Source organism: Blennius ocellaris (assembly GCF_963422515.1).
Source record: "Blennius ocellaris genome assembly, chromosome: 21".
Classification (NCBI taxonomy): Eukaryota; Metazoa; Chordata; class Actinopteri; order Blenniiformes; family Blenniidae; genus Blennius; species Blennius ocellaris.
The window spans coordinates 8,863,372-8,880,884 of record NC_137670.1 but is presented as its reverse complement, the minus strand read 5'-3'; the positions used below and the strand labels follow the sequence as shown (position 1 = coordinate 8,880,884).

Here is a 17,513-nt window from a genome sequence, read left to right as displayed (position 1 = left end):
TACAAACACCCTGTTAGAAAAATCTTGCCCAGCATGGCTTGTCATTCTGTACATGTTATCCCAAATCTTTGCCATTAATATGTTGGCGTCACAGCTATTTTCTGCCAAGGCTTTTTCCCACCTGAAGGAATTTGTATCCATTCGGCCACAAGAGCATTAGTGAGGTCAGACTCTAGGTCACAATTTTAATTTCAGTTCATCCCAAAGGTGTTAGATTAATGGTTGAGGTCAGCACTTTGGGCAGGTCTGAGTTCTTCCCTATGAAATGATTTTGAAAGACAAAAATATCCTTTAACCACATTATTAGGTATTAACATTTAATGCATCTCCTTTGATATGGTTGAGACCACCTAAAAAAGCTTTCCCTCAACCATTTTCACCACCTTTAGTAGGATGATGTCAATGGTATATATACTATATACTATAATACTATATAGACTTTCTTTAGAGTGCTTTGTTGGCACAGTAACAAAGAAAAGGAAGTGACAGTGCTGTACACTTTTAGATTAAGGGAAAAGAAAACACCAATCCACCCATCATGAACTCGGGTTCACCTGCATTATTGAAACTTCATGTTCCTTTCACCGAGATGAGACCTGACAATGACCCGGAAATTGACTTTTGACACATTGTGCTCACACTGAAATTCAAAATTGGCAGGCATCAGGGGTGGTGGTCGTGTGCTTTTAAGATAAGTGGAAAAAAGGGAGATTTCACATTTATTCTTCACGTCTGGCAGAGTGGAGAACAATGCATGTTTTCAATTCTGCATTCAGGTGGTTAAATGGGCTGAAAAAATGTCAGTTAGAAAGGCGAGAAGGGCAAGCTGTTTGTAATTGGAACATTTCACAGGTACACTTCAGGGTATTTTTTTCCAATATAAGGAGCCTGACTTACTCTTGGAGATCATAAAGTCAACCCTTTTTTTTAACAAATCTATAAACGTCTACACCATTGTTGCAGCCGCTGATTGGCTTCCTGGCCTTTTGTAGTGTAAGTGGAGCCCCCCCCCCCAAAAAAAAAAAAAAAATTGCTTCCAGTAATTTAAAACTCTTAACAATCAGAAACCACAATGGGGTTGGATGTCTGTAAAATTATAAGGGATTGTGAATTTGCTTTTAGAGGACCGGTTCAGAATGGCAAAGGGTTCTGCAAGTTGTCATTTCAGATCTTTTGAGATAAACATTATTGTTGAAAAAGATTTTGACATTGTGTGGAATGTAAATAACAAGAGCATGCAATGATATACAGTCATTATGAATCTCTACTATCTACATGAACATATAGCATGTCAGATGTTGAAAATAGGACATTTTACCTTTTCTTTAAAAATGATTTGTTCATTTTGAAAGGGATCATCTCAATCCGCCTTTAAAACGGGCTGAAAGAGTCTAGACAAGTAAGGCTCCATTACGTGACATGACAGTAGTCTTATTCCATCTCCTAGTAAATGTATGACAACACAACTTTTCTGAAACTGCTGCTGCATATGCACACTAAGGTCTAAGTAAATAGTTCTGCCAAATACTTGATCAGTTCTTAACACAATTTATCTTTTACAATAACAACCCCATTGGGTCCTGCCATATCTTAACTTGTAGCTACTCTTTATAGCTGAACACCAATGCTAAATAAAGATGACTGAAAATGTATTATTGACATTTAGATTGAGAAAGCTTAAACAATTACAAAGTACCATAAACTCATACACTGCAAATTGTATGTGTTGTTAAGAGAATTAGAGCAAACTGTTTATGATGTGCGTTTTAAAGGAAGATGAATTGTGGAGAGAAAAAAGACCTAAAACATGATTAACGATGTGCGCCAGAGCAAAACAAAAGGATATGAGGTCATTTGAACAAGGCAATAGAATCTTATTAGCAAAACAGTATTTAATGTGAATGACAATATTCACATTTCTCCAAAAATCTAAACAAAATTTCCTAAACAATCCAAACTTGCAACATATTCCGAGGTAAGTGTTTGTCTCCAACAAAATGTGTGTGTGAGCTTCCCCAGGTCACGGATACTGGTAGAGGAGTTCCACTGGGGGATGTTAATCATTTCAATGAAGTGTGTCCATCCACCTGTCAATCAAACTAACAGGCTTCTATTGGAAGCGTTCGGCGCAGCTTGAAAAATATGCTCTATCAAGATATGTTGAAATAGTTTATATATATATAGATATATATAGATATATATATATGAACCATCTTGCAGTGTGAAGGACAAACCAAGCTACTGTGGGGATGTGCTCTAATATTCTCTCTATAGAAATTGAAGTTGACACTGATGTGTCAACAGCAACAGTAAACACTGTATGCTTTAATGAAATTTGAAATCATTAGTTTTAGTCTCATCCCATCAAGCTGCAACCTGTGAAAAGAGAGTTCAGACAGTAGCTGGCATTTAATTTGCCTTGGGAAATTGTTAAAGAGAATTATAGCAGTTTCATTTAGTGGTAAACAGTGATACTTTACTGATTGCTTTCTAACATATTGGATTTTTTTTTTAAACACACACACACACACACATACACACAATAAAGAGATGGCGAACACAGGGCTGATCAAAAATATTCTTTCTTCAGGAATTTAAACCAGTATGGTGTATACTTTACAGAGAGCTTCATCAAAATCCAATTACTTCACAACCTTTGTTGCTGATAAACCTCAATAATTATGCTATCATTACATAGTCAAATTTTTTTTATTACGCATTATTTATTCCATATTTTATGACAGTGTGTTAGAATTCTATTAACAAAGGTGTGAGATTTCTTCTTTATTGCATATTCTGAATAAAGATAAAACACCATGAACAAAAGACCGTCAGCCTTCAATAATGGAATTGTATTGTGATCTCTGTGGGCTAATACCAGTAACATACCAGATGTAAACATCAGATTCAACTTTCAACTTTATTTATTGACATAGCACCAAATACAACACAATCATTTCTCTGTGTTTTTAACCGAGAAACCCAACAAATTAAATCACATTCAGATACTACATCTAATATGCACTGAGCCCATCTACTTAAAAGTCCCAATGACATTTACGGTAACAAATTCTAACCATTTATCTATCCAACCCAGCCACCCAACCAACACTATACCATACCTTTTCACATGTTTTGAGTCAAAGGTGTGTTGTAAAAGCAAATAATGAATAATAAAAGCAAACAAACTAAAGGCATAATGAACTTCATTTAATGTCAGCTTCATTCATATTACCTACATATAGTGGTGCTCACCAATATTCTTTATTCGTTGACCTGATACGTGTAGTAGAGGATGTGCGAAAAACCAACACTATTCATCTATTTTGATTGACAGCTTCTGGACATAAGATGGCAGAGCTTGAGATGAGGAAGGAGGCGTTCAGAGGTTTCTGACAGCAACCGACAATGAAATGAGTCTTCCCTTTACTTCGAAATGATGTCATACATATGCTGTGCTGTATAAACACATTGCCGCGCAGAAATAAATCAAACCGAGTGTTTAGGCAGGCCCTGGCTGTGCAAATAAAGGATTTTCATTGGTGTGTGCACATTGAACACAATATTATAGAAATGGCTCCAGCACTCTGAGCTGTGTAAACATTGTTTGGCTCCTTTGTTGTTCATTACATGTGTAATTTTAATTGGAAAACAAATGCAAGCCAGAAGGAAATGGGGGAAAAAATGTAGATGGAACACAAAAAATAAATGTCTTCATCTGCTTCTCATAGCTTTACATCTAACGAAAAACAACGTACAGTGGGGGTACAATACTTTAAGCATATACATTTGGTTGCAGTAGTTGAAATATAAAGTCAAACTGCACATGAGCAAACATAGTGTTTCGAATTGTCCAAGTTCTCTTTGAGACCCATTTTGAACATTCATTTTTCAGTGAGTTGACCTTCAAGTTTTACCCTTGCCAAACCAGGGATTCATGCTCCAACATTGTGTGAATAAGTCCTTCAGCAAAGCAGACGGCATAAACCGTGCTCACCTACATAATACATGGGACAGGAAATTGATCTGTATCACAAAATACATTCCTTCAATCACTCTCAAGCACCGCATGGCAGTACATGACAAATGCGCTTTGTCGACAAAGAAGACAAGAAACAAGATATTAGGATTAGACTTTCTTCCCCCGCTGGCAGGTTGATGTTCGGATCCCATGAGAGGCATTTAACTGTGTAGTAAAGCTTTCTGAAGTCAACACTTGACAGGCTGTCTTGTCAGCTTTGCTGTATATGCTTCCATACCCTCTCCTCATTTTTTTTTTTCACTGCTGCCTTCAGGAATCATATTAGTCATGTGTTTGTGGAGGTAATTATGTATGTAGGCTCATACTCAATCATTAGTCGGGATAGTCAAATATTCAACAATCCCCCATGCTCATTAATCTCTGTTTCTGGGTCACTCGTCATTTCAATAAGCTTTGCTTTAAAATTCCCAACCTGTTTTGATGAAGGGCAACCTTGGAAATGTGGCATGAATAATAAATATTATTCAGATATTTAAAGAAAAGAATCACAAGCTTAATACCAGATATTCCAAATTATTTGAATGACTTGCCCCAAAGTGGAAAAGTTTGTGCATAAACTATGTTTTATTTGCTTATATTGTTGCACCCATAATGGCTGCATCTGTCCCTTGAAACTAATAACCTTTTGTTTATTCAATTTTATAAACAAACAGTAAAGGTTTTGCTTAGCTTAGGGGTCGCCAAAGTGCCCAAAACAACCTAATTTGAAAATAATCACCTCACCTAACAAGACAATGAAGAAAAACTGATTCAAATGAAGAAACGGTGAAACGCACCTTCTGTGGATCATTGAGTCATCCTTTTATCGTCCATTGTTCAGGGTATCGGGGCAGTGGAACCGAGCGCAGGAAACGGGATCATATAAAGAAATCTCACATACAAGGAGAAATAAAGAGAAGGCGATTTGTGTTACATACCATGGCACATGACAATGACGGCTGGGTGGGACTTTAGTCATCCGAGTCACAAAAATAAACCTGAAATGTTCAAAATGTTCAACACTTCACACTAAAAGTAAATCAGTTTGGGGCGTCGCATTATAAATGGATTACAAATATTTCTGTCTCCTGACTGGACTCAAATGTCATCGTCTTGCATGAAGGTAATCTGGATGACGAATCCCTGTCTCTCTCGAAATACTAATTTACCAGCTTCTTTTCAGTCAGCGTGCTAATATACTGTACATCATCTTTATAGATTTATTCACATGGTCGGGTGGAACAGAAGGGGAAAGGACTATTTCTTATCAGATACTGTGCATATAGTCATCCGTCTTTGGTATTGTGATCCTCGATCCTATATATCCGATCCTGGTTGGCCACCAAACCACATGTTTAGATGACCCTTCGCTTCAGGACAACACCCCTGGCCTAAACAATCCCACATCCACAAGTTGTGTGTGACAACATATATTGCAACAAGATTGGAAAATTTATCATTGAAGGGCTTTACTAACATGTTTTGGGCGATGACTTTGACAATATTGCTCAAGTAAATTGTTAAAACACAGAAAAGGCCATCCACTCAATATCACCAAGTAAATTAAGTCACTTTCATGCCCAAATGGATGGAGTATCAGCAGCCAGCAAGTACGTTCAGTCTGACAGTAAAGCATGCTGTGGTTACCAAAGTGGAAAAACACATGTCCGCAACCAAAGACGGAGCACTGTATACCGTGTTGTGAAGTGAAGAATCAGAATGAAATGACGGTACCATTTCTTGTCAGCAATGTAGAAGAATTTGAAGTTTAGATGTTAACGCAATACAGTATATGTGCTTTCGGATACTCACTGCAGACTCCCACTGCACATATTGTATTAAGAGCTGCACGAACTACAAGGACTATGGAATTGCAAGAAAGGGTTGCGGGCAACGTGAAAAAAAACAATTGCTGAGACTCATATGACAGGCAGTAGCCAACTGATTCCGATCGTGTGGTTGTACTTCGACAGTATTAAGCCCAATTTGCAGTCCATTTGCAAACGATGCGTGAAGGCAATGCATTCCCGCAAACCACCTCCGCACAGCATCTTTGTAGACAAGACAGGACCTCCAACAGCCTCTAACCACGTGTTTAACGTGGCACAGAAAGCAAAAGGAGGTACAAAGACAATTGTAATGGCGTCACATTGTGGTTCTCCACCTTAGCTTTATAACAGCTATCAACACCGCAGCACCTCCTTTTCTTTCTTGCTCCCGGCATAGAATGTCCAAGACATAAACCTGCGTGATTTCACTCATGCATGTAACTGTAGCATGTAAAGTGATTACAACTGGTAGGTATTTCAATGTGTCCTCCTGGTGAGCAACCTTTCCCTTTTGTGAACACTAGCTGCCATTCACATTCAAACAACCACATATAGAGAATTTTCTGCTGTACATCATCAGCGAGGGACATTAGTTGATTTCGCCATCCATCTTATTTCTTTATTCTGCTGAGGATAACAATCAACTACGTACTTTGAAAGTAAGAAGCACATGAAAGGCGAGCTCTGCACGTCATCATCTACCTATGTACTGCTACCTCAAAAAAACAACAAAGAAAAGGAATATACATACAGAAAAAAAAAAAACATCTTGGGTGACTGTTCAGCTAAATGAAGTGGCAAAAGGTTTGCTCTCCATGCTACGTTTAACAAGTTATGTCTGTATGACGGCCTTGTTTGTTTTTAACCTGAATAAATGGCTGAACAGATTGAAGGCCAGTCACATATACAATTATCTACATTAATATGTGGCTCTGTAACATTTAATTCTTATTCACTTTTAATGAGTTAATTTATAATATTCCTTTGAGAAAAAAAAGATGTGAGTTCATATTCCAAAAATAATTAGACTTTTTTTCTGTGAACAGCCTTAAATGGGGAGTTACGAAACCTGTTATCAGCACAGTACCCGGCACATAGATAATGGTCAATTTATTAGTGGATGGGAATATAATAAAAAAAGGGAAAACATAAAAGTGAAGAGTTTAACTCAGTATTTCGCAATCAATATGCCATCATCTCCGAAATAGCATTCTGTAGTTTTGTTGGTATTCTATGCAACATTATAACTTAAGAGTCATGGTCTCATATCTACGTTTCTCGTGCTCAGCTTTATAGACAGTGCTGATTGTAGCAGGTCCCCGCTGGTGTGAAATTTTGCTATTTGACACAAAAAATGCTTGAAAGTAGGCCAAAGCTCTCACTGGTGGTGTTAGTTGTTACATAATTGATTCAATACTGCAGACTGGATCAAACCCCTCACGACATTTCGTGAGGATCTTATTTTAGGGTGATGCAAACTGTTCCCAGTTCATCCTCAGCCAACCTCTGTATGAAGTATTAAAACCGAGCACTTTTTTTGCCAGCTACTTACCAGAATGCTATTTAAGAATGTATCTTAATTTTCTTTCTTCTCTTTTTTTTTTTGTTCTCTCTGTCACCTTTAACTCCAATTAGCTCATCACGGGTCACCGGCTTTGTTTTCATGTTTTCAGATATGAAGCTGATAATTGGACTAATATGGGAACCGAAAGGGGGAAAAAAAAAAATAAAAATTTCTTTTGTATTTCAGATGTAGATTAGCCATCTCCATGAAAACTGGGAAAACAAGGCATTTGTGAAACGCCACTGCTGCGCATGTGCGAGTAAATGGACAATCGCAACAATGACGTTCTCCTGCTGTGACGTCTCTGCTGTTTCCGTGTCAACAGTCATCCTTTTCAAAATGTTGAAAATGTAAACGCTGTAAACTTTTCTGAAACCAAAATGCAAAAATGATGGATTGTGGAAATGGGGCCCAAATATTTAATGAAACCATTTATCACTGAAGACAGGTAAATATTTGATTCACGTACGAAGAGAAGCCATCATTATGTTGCAGGAAATCATGTGATCGTAACACAAATGTGACTTGAAGGCTTTAGATCCAAGAAGCTTTTGTTGTGTTGAGGCTATTATAACCACCGATTAATATTGCAAAGAACATGATTAGTCTGATTACCGCAGTTTGGAAAGCCTTTGTACGATTTCACCACTTTACTCATCTCATTTCTACCATTCTTGTTGAATACTGTCAAGGCTCCAATCAAACCAATCTGTGCACATCATCCACTTATTGGGATGTTCACTCATGATTACACTCTTGAATTGTAACACTAATAGATATTATGTCTAAAGATTAAAAAGAAAACTATCATAGTCAAAGACACGTCAAATGATGTCCGCCCAGCGGAAAGTGTTTTCCACTCTTATGAATCCCTCTGATTCATCAGATTAATATTAAGTAAATATCACTTTTTCTGTTTAGTTACAGTTTTTCAAAATGTGCGAGGAGCAGCAGCAGAACATTTTCTTTAAGTTTGTGTCCCGCCCCCCTACACGATTCAAGCATAATTCCTTCAACCGTTGGAAGAAGCAATGAGTGTTACCTTCCTGCTTGTTGGCCTGTCATGCCGTATTCTTCTCTAATCAGTAGGGCTGATTAAACCTTGCTCTCATGATTGTCAAAACTCTCAGTATAGGTTATTTTCACAGGGAAAAGGAGTATTTGCAGTGAGCCTCGTCAGATCCAAATCAACCCTGAATAGATTCTATAGTGTATAGAACGGAAAATGAAACCAATGTATTGTGTAGAATCTTATTTTCCCCCAATCAAGTGTGTGTTGTCAAACGTTGCATCATCAGTTCTGGCCTCTTTTGTACACGAAGGCTCTAATGCCAGGTTTTATACAAAAACGGTGGCTGTTTTACTTCAACTACTACCTTTAAACGTGTTGTCAGTGGTGATGACATGTTTTTGCAGAGAGGCTTTCATCAAGTGTGTCTTCAGGAAAAAATTTGTTGGAGAAGTTTGAACCTTTCTCCTCACACAGCTGCCCTTTGACAGCATGAAATGGCCTGATTTTGTATTTAGGGATTCAATGGACCTTGTTGGTCGCGGCTTGCAACTCTCGCAGGCTCTCAGTCATTGTTCCACTGTCTGACAAGCCCTTATGTTCTGAACCGGAGACTTAACTATGACTCATGTAAAAGCCTTATAGTGCTTTCGTGACCTTTATATTGGTACAGTTCATTTGAAACGAGGACTCACCTGACATCTTCCTAACACAACCTTAAGTTATGCAAGTTGTATCCATGTGTTTGATCCTTTGATGAATAATTGACCGTTTATAGCTCATGGGTGTGAATGTTGCACAGCCTTTGCATCATTTTGACTTTAACATTGTTATTCTCTGACACGCAGATAAAATAGAGAATGGAGAGGTCCACCAGAGGCGGCGAGGACCACATTCAGACTTTTCAGAAGGACAGGAGGCCGGGAGTAAACGGCAGGAAGGCGTTGGACAGATGAGTAGCAGCTGGAGGCGAATTCTTCTCCTCATTCTCGCCATCACCATCCACAACATTCCAGGTGGGGACAAAACACAGCAAGGGGCAACATATATCTCATAACTCTGTTGGACCAACACCTCATTGCAACTAAACACAAGATGATATAACTGGAGGAAAGAAGGAAGCAACAATCATGTATTGTTTGTTGAGTTGATGAAAATTGAATATTGGTGCTTATTTTTGGGTCAGTTGATGGCACCAACACTTACTAGTTTGGTTTATCAAGCCATTATTTTGAAGTTGACGATAATTGTGTTTGGGATGAAGATCAGCTGCTGAAAAGTGGCATTTTCATTGAAAAAGCAACTTTTCAGTGACCACAACTGTGTTAACAAATAACAGCAATAGTTATTGCGCAACTGTCTAGAGGGTATATGTTAGCATGTCGATCGTGTTTGTGTGAACAGACGTTGTAATTCAAAATGTTACCATTTAAAGTCAAAGCTTTTCTGAAACAATAATGAACATTTTTTTTCACTTGAAACGTGTCATGCATTAAACTAGATTGAACAAACACAGTCTCATTTGTTCAAGTTATCTGCAAACATCTCGACTGACTTCAGGTCACAGAGATGTTATCATTCTAGCACTCAGTGATTGCGTTCTCAATAAATTGTGGATAGAAAGCAAATTGGCAATATGTCAAATGCACGGATTTCAAGACTTTCTTGCATCTCTGATGTGCGAACTGCCAGATTATGATAAATGAATGGAGCTGTTTACTGAAAAGTGCTTTTGCATTGGTGCTACTAATTGTAATAAAATTATTGCTGAACATGTTCCCAGACAGGGTTTTATTTCACATTAATTTCAGTCGGAGACCGTCTTCTGCCACCTGAAGCGGTGGACATACATACTAATCCAATTATTTAAACGTTTTCTTATTTGCAAACTGTCATGAATTATTATATATACTTTTCTATTTGGTTTAATATGGAGAGAATATGAGCAGAAGTGGTGTCTTAAATCTGGCTAGTAGACTGCACCAATTACTTTAATTTCTCATTGGTTTACTGAAAGGTTTCGATTCCACTTTTGATGAAGAATAAAGAAAAATCTCTTGACCTACAGTTTGCAGTATTTGTAAATACAGTTTTGTGAAGTAACAGCTTTGAAGTGGCCCTTCATTGAGGCAGCACTGCCAGAAGTGGTCCACTCCACCTCATTTCAGTTTTTGACCGCCAGTTTCTTTTGTTTTCGAAGTAAAAGTGAGAAAAATACTGTTAATTTCAATTGAGGGGGGGGGGTTCAACTTTATGGAGATACTTTGGTTGGAAGGGCCTTGTCAGATATTTTACAACACCTATTCATAAATCAAAAATGTCAGTTTCCACCAACTGCTGAATTAACAGTGACTACCACTTGCTCTCGGTCAGTTGTAAAGTCAAGAGCGAAAAAATGTTTTTGAGTGAAATCCACAACATTACCTTGAATTGGGACCATTTCTTTGTGGAAATCTCACTTTCAGATACAGATAATGAAGAAATGAAGTACATAGAATACTGAGCACTGTTGCTCACAAAGCCATAACCGAAAACTAGCTACATCCAGCTGCACCATCTACAGAAGTGATCTGTGACATTAATGGACTGGAGTGAAGTTAGGTTTGATCCTCTGAAGTTTATGAATTGAAAGAAAAGTAAAAAGCCAATGCAGACACACACATGAAGTGCAAAATGCGTATTCTGTATAAACCATGAAGTAAAGCCACCTCTGTCTTCTTCATCAAGCCTAAACTTCCGATGACCTCTGACAGTGCCCTGTGGTATCGTTCATCAAGATATATGGTTCGTCTACCTCGTATCGGGCTTGTTTTTCCACTCGTCTGATTGGCTTGAGATCTGGGGAATTCAGAGGCCGAGTCAACACCTTGAAGTTTTTATCACATTCATCAAACTACTGCTTTTTATAGTGTGGTGCAGTTTATTATCTCTGTGGAAGAGGCCACCAAGGAATAAGTAGCTGTGATGAGTTGATGGAAGTGAACCATGTTGAGTTTCCCTCTTATCGTCGCCTCAAACGATTTAAACTTGTTTCTAAAATTGTAAAGGTGTTTGTTTTTTTTTGTTTTTTTTCAACCCAGCCATTGATGCAGTGTAAACCCAACAAGCTTTCTTTTGTCACAAGTTCATTGGCTTTCCAGCTTTGCACTGGTTTCAGTGAGAACTAACTACGGTACATTGGTAAAAACATGGAAAACCTGCCAGCAGGTAACATTTTCAAGATCTTGGTCTTGACTAAATCCCAGCCCCTTCAAGCAGGGATCCTCAACTACAGGACCACAGACTGATACCGGTCCAAGGATAACTTTCTAGCGGGCCTCACAAAGAAATAATAACATTTTTTATCTTTGAAATGCACATTTAAAATTCCGTTAGTCTGTGTTGAGATTTATTTTTGGGGAAAAAAAAGCCGCAGTGTTTCTGAAATGTGCATCCATGTCATTCAACAGCTTGAAATCCTTGGGGCCTCCCCAGGTAATCACCCCATGTGGTGCAGCCGTCTGTTGAATGAGATGCATAAAACTGTAGTTTCTTCTCTCATTCTGACATTATGCTGTAATCTGGCAAGCTGTTTGATCGTGGGAAAGACGGCATGTTGTGAACGCCTTCGCCCCGGATGTGACGGCCGCAGTTATTAACTGACGCCTAACCCCAGAGGCGTTAGCTTGCCCTCGTGCAACCCAGACAGCAACTGCAACACGCAGTGATCTTCAAAGAGGATCTGAACGCTTTTTGACACCGCACAGAGACAAAGATGGAGATTGATGACGATCCCGTCTGTTCACCGTTCGGGTTGATCCCTGTTGGTGTGACAGATAGAGCAAGAGTCACTGACAGATGCTGCATGTGGTTTGAGAGACGCGTGAGGCAACCAGAGTTTTCTGGAGTCAGAGAGAGCTACAGCACGGTGGACTAACGTTTTGCACACTAAACTCTCAGTCAAAAGATCCAGGTTTACTTCCAAGCTTTTCTATTTCAGTGTGGAGTGAGTGAGAACAATAAATATGCAGCTTAACAATAATAAATGCGGCAGTCACATGAACTTAATTGGGATTCTGATATGTAGAATTACTACATGACAAAGTGGTTTTCAAGCACCTATATAATGATAGTAAGCAATTTTATTAACTGGCACTGTTCCTAAACACAATGAAGTCACCTCAAATCCAATTGAGGCTTTTGTATTTAACCAAATTACAGTTTTATAGCTACACACTAGAATTTAGGATTTGAACTGTTTGAATGGAATCTAGACACTTTAAAACAGACTCAGACTTTAAATTTGACTTTGGGTCTTCAAATGTCACTTTAAATTAAATGTTTTAAAGGAAGCCCAGAAACGTCTAATACCCGATAACAAGATTCTTTATCCTTGACCAGGGCACTTTAGAGCACAACAATGGAGTGACGATCAAACCCTGGGCACGTCAAACATAAAATTAGGGCCACCTATTCTCTAGTACCCAGAGGAAACACACGAGCTCTGGGAGATGCACAAAATACCAATCAATTAATAACATCATCGACCGGAAGTTTGCACCACTGTCTATAACCGATGACAGATCCATTATTTGCTTTAAAATAAGAGCAAAAACACTAAAACCACACTGTTGCGAGAACAACCTGGCAGGTGTTTTGGTGTTTAGCGTCCCCCTGCTAAGCCTGGACTCTGTTTTTGGAAGGAAACCTGTCTCGTTTCACTCTGAAAACACTTGTGAGTATCTGGATCACATATCCAGCTGTGTGCGGGTGAGCGGCTGTTGTTCATGAAGCCATGTCCTGCAGCCAAGGGTACAAAAAAAAGGGGGGAAAAACAGATTTTATTACCGATGTGTGACCTTTTCCAGAGTCACCTCACTGAAATTAATCTCAGCTGTTGCTGTTGAGGAAAATTTACAGTCGCATTACTTTGCGCAATGCACACACACACACACAAAAAGCAAACATATTACTTTGGTCCTGCATCTTTGCTATGTTGAAAAAAAAAAAAAAAAAAAACCTCTCCTGGCCTCATGCTCGCTTCGACGAACGCTGCAACTCTCTCAGCTCATGTTTTATTCAAACTCCAGTGAAGATTTTTCGGTTCACATGCTCCCGACTGACACTTCCAGAGGATTTAGACAGAAAGCAAAGGACCACAGGTTTCCGACAGAGTGCCTGCCTTCGATGGGGCTGGCGAGACGTTGATTGTCATCAGAGATAATGACAGGTGTTCGATTACAGCGGTGCCGTCCCCGGAGCTCTTTACATCAGCGTCCTCATCCACTTTTGTTACCTCTGTGCTCTCATCCTTTGATTTATACGCTATTGCTTTTGTTTTTCTTCAAATATCCATCTATATTTTTACACCATTGCTATTCTTTGTCGTCCTTTTCCTTTTGCGAGGCAAACTGGTGTAGTCTATTAATAAAGATGTGTGTAAGAACAATTGAACAAAGAGATGAGAAACATTCAGAGGAAATCCATTTTCTTTAACAAGATTATAGATATCATTTTCACTTTTTAAAGTGGCTTTACTGTAGTGCTGGAAGTAACTCATTGGTATTTAAGTATTTTAATGAAATGACTAATGGCAATTCAAAATAATTAGGATTTTAAGGCTTGTTACTACTAAATGCTTTGAGAGTTGCAGAGCTGTTTGCTCTCTCCATTGCTGTTTCCAGTGAAAAATATTACTATTAATTTTTAACATAAATTGACTGAATTCCTGTTCAACTGAAGAGTTTAATCACACCATTTTGGCCTCTTTGTTTCACAAAAACTTGGCATTTTAAGAATTTGTAGTCTGTTCTGTTCTATTCTATGCAGACAGCAACCTTTTGAAAACGATGTCTGTTTACACGGAAATGGCAGAAATGCTAAAACAATGTCGTTAGCATGCCAGGCTATAAGTTGGCACTGTTGGTTGTTTTTGTAATGGAAGCACACACACATGCATGCAGAGTACACAATAAACATTAACAATGAGAGAACACAGACATTTGCATGGACAGACGACCAAGGTATATTTCTGTGGTGACTCTCAACTATAAAGCAACCGTGTTCCACCTCAACTGTTTTTATTCTGTTAGATCAGCGTCTGCAACATTAGTGACCAAAACAGCCTTTTTCATGATTTACCATGAAACAAGATTATTCTGGTTAATTATCTGAAATGAAGACAAACCATAGGAGAAAATTGCTTTACATTTAAAAACTGTGGTTACACCTAACCCAAGGTGGAACTTTTCAAAAACACTGCAAGTAATGTAACCCATGTAAATAAGTTAAAATGTAACTTTTCTAAAATGCTGCTACTGCGCATGGGAACCAAGACACTAGTGGCCCAATGTTTAAACTACAAAGTTCTTAGTATTTCTGCCATTTCCTTGTAAATGGACATGGTTTTCAAAACATAGCCATGTAAATGCAAAACTTTTCTGGAACGAAAACGCTAAAATGAGGCTTTTTCACATGAGTATGAAAATATATGACATATTGGTATGAAGCTTCATGTAGCTTTAACCACAGGCTCCATAATACTCGTTGATTAACCAAACATTACTGTACAGGAGAATATCGCAGATTCATGTTTTCAAACGAGCTGTGGCAAAATTGTTGCGTTCTGTTGTTTACATTCTGTAAAATATGGTAATTACATGTGCCTATGTTGACACAGCAGTAGTTCGGCAAACCACTCATGCGTACTTGTGCATATCCAAATTTGCTGTTGCCTCCATCCCCAGGCAGAGCAAAGTTCAGAATGAAAAAAGTGTCATTTCTGCATTTTTGCACCCACTGCAAAATATCATATTTGATCAATTTGTGAGGTTTGTTCTTTGTTCGTACGCTTCACGTCTGTGAAAAAGCGGGGTGCTCTTCTATTAGGTGGTGCTCTTCTATTCGGAACTTTACAGTGGCTGGAAGTACTCAAAAAGGATCAAATGAGAGTTGGGTAAAATAAGGAAAAACTTTTGGAATTTCATCACTAAACAGCTCTATTAATAACTTGTAGGCATAATTCCTTCCTAGATGCTCACTCTTATCTTTTTTTAAAGGTAACGAGGTGACGAGTAAAAACTCACAAAATAGGAATTTGCATGTTTTAGCTTTGTAATAACCAAATTGTTGATGGCATGACAGGATTTGACTGCATGTTAGAAGAGAGAACGACTTTCTTCATTTGGGTGCGAAATGCAAGAAAGAAACGAAAACTGCCTGTAGATATGCCTTTGCTAACACACAAACACACACACGTTTCAGATAGTCATGGATATGTCGCACTCTGTGACCTTTTCAGCTTCGGTTTGACTGGTGTGTAGTTTAAGTGTATGCGACAGGCATAACAAATGAGACAAATGCGACATCAGAGGAGAGGGATGCTGCTGAGGCTGAGCACAGGAAGCTCTTCACATCTTCACAAACCTCTAGAATCTAAGTAGCTTTAGAAATCATGGACTCAAATGGAGAATAAGAGAATCTTAAGCAGACAAATCATCACAGTTGAAGAGGAGGACCGAATTTCCTCTATTAGCACTCAAGAATGGATTAGCAGTTTGGCAAACATGTCTTAAACATGATTTTACACCCCTCAGACAAGATTGAACGCTCACTGTCCTAACGCCATCGCTCCGAAGAGGAGGGTAAGGCATCCACAACAACAAGCCACTCTGAATGGTCTTGTGCTAATCTGGCGATTTGTTTTGCCAATCTGAATCAGATTAATGCAGTTCCTCTGATTCTCTTGATATTTCCATTGTGATTTTTGTGGGTCTGTAGCACCGCATCATGTAATCATGTCATACATTTTCCACTCATTATGTAATAACGCCACATTTTGTAATAAACTTTGCAGCATTTTGTCATAACTAGTTACAACAGCTATTACAAAATGTGGGTGTTCCATGCTTTTCTTAAGAAAATGTAATAATTTGGTGCATTATGTAAATGTTGCCCTTTATTCGTATACATGGTTCTCTGTTTAATAATGAGAAAAAAATTACGTTTCAGTTCGACAAGAATAATATGTCACTCTTTGCTGCCAACACAGCAATGGTTGAACGCAGGGCTCTAGATCAGGCTTGACTTTTTAGATCACCTCCCATTGTCGCTGGTGGATTTTTAGTTACAAGACAAAGTGTTTCCACCGGCCATCTTCTTGAAGAAATGAAACCAGATTGTCAGTGTCACCGAGTGCATTAAATCATTTAACCCACATTTTGTATTAACTGTTGCTATATGGAACAAGTTATTACAAAATGTGGTAAAATGTATTACAAAAGGCAATACATATTGCATCATTATTACATAGTGCAGTGCTGCAGGGTCTTTCCAGGCTCATACATGGTTCTTACATTGCATGTACAAAGTCTGCTGGTGCTCTTCGTTAGAACCAGTGGTTTGAACTGAGCAGCTCCCGACATGTCGGTTTGGCCACTCCGTGTCATGGTAGCCCTGGTTTAGACATCTCGTACTTATCCCAGGAGTACTTGGGTTGGATTTTCTGTAACTGAAGAAGGTTTTTGAGAATGTTGGTTGCCTACCGCTCTATCTGACGACCTGTTCGGATTAGTGACCCCGCAAGGAATATCAGTCGCCAGCTGACATCTCGGGATCTTGGGATCATGGAGACACGCAAATTGTCCCACCACGGCAAGATGGTGATCCCTCCGGGACCTTGCTATGTGGAGTTTCCATGTTTTCCTTCCACTTCCTGCCAGTGTGGGTTCTGTTGTGGTCTTGTAGTCTCTCCAGGGTGTACCCTGCCAATAATTAAATGGAGCTTTGACTGATGTGGAAGTAACAGGTATGAAAGATGGATAGACATATCCTTTCTTTTCAGCTCATTTTCTTTGTTCGGGGTAATAACATTTCTTTTTGTGTTGTTTTTTATGTCTGTAGAGGGCTTGGCTGTTGGAGTGGGCTTTGGAGCAATAGGAAAGACTTCATCTGCTACCTTTGAGAGTGCCAGGTAAGATATTATCAAGGCAGGTACATGCTTATACAAAGGCATTGATTTATCGTTGTTGGTAACATAATTTTATTAAAACCTCAATTTGAAGGCTATGACTGGTTTTACAATGGTTGTTTTTTCAATTAAAAAAATACACT

General features: G+C 38.6%; 1 protein-coding gene across 1 annotated transcript in view; it reads left to right on the top strand.

Annotated features, from left to right (window-relative positions):
* Positions 1-17,513, top strand: part of slc39a11 (solute carrier family 39, member 11) — a 111,242-nt gene that overhangs the window by 85,838 nt on the left and 7,891 nt on the right. The window contains exons 6-7 of the mRNA XM_080517027.1: positions 9,272-9,439; positions 17,304-17,373. Of these exons, the coding sequence (XP_080373153.1) occupies positions 9,272-9,439; positions 17,304-17,373 (238 nt within the window). The remainder of the gene's footprint in view (positions 1-9,271; positions 9,440-17,303; positions 17,374-17,513) is intronic.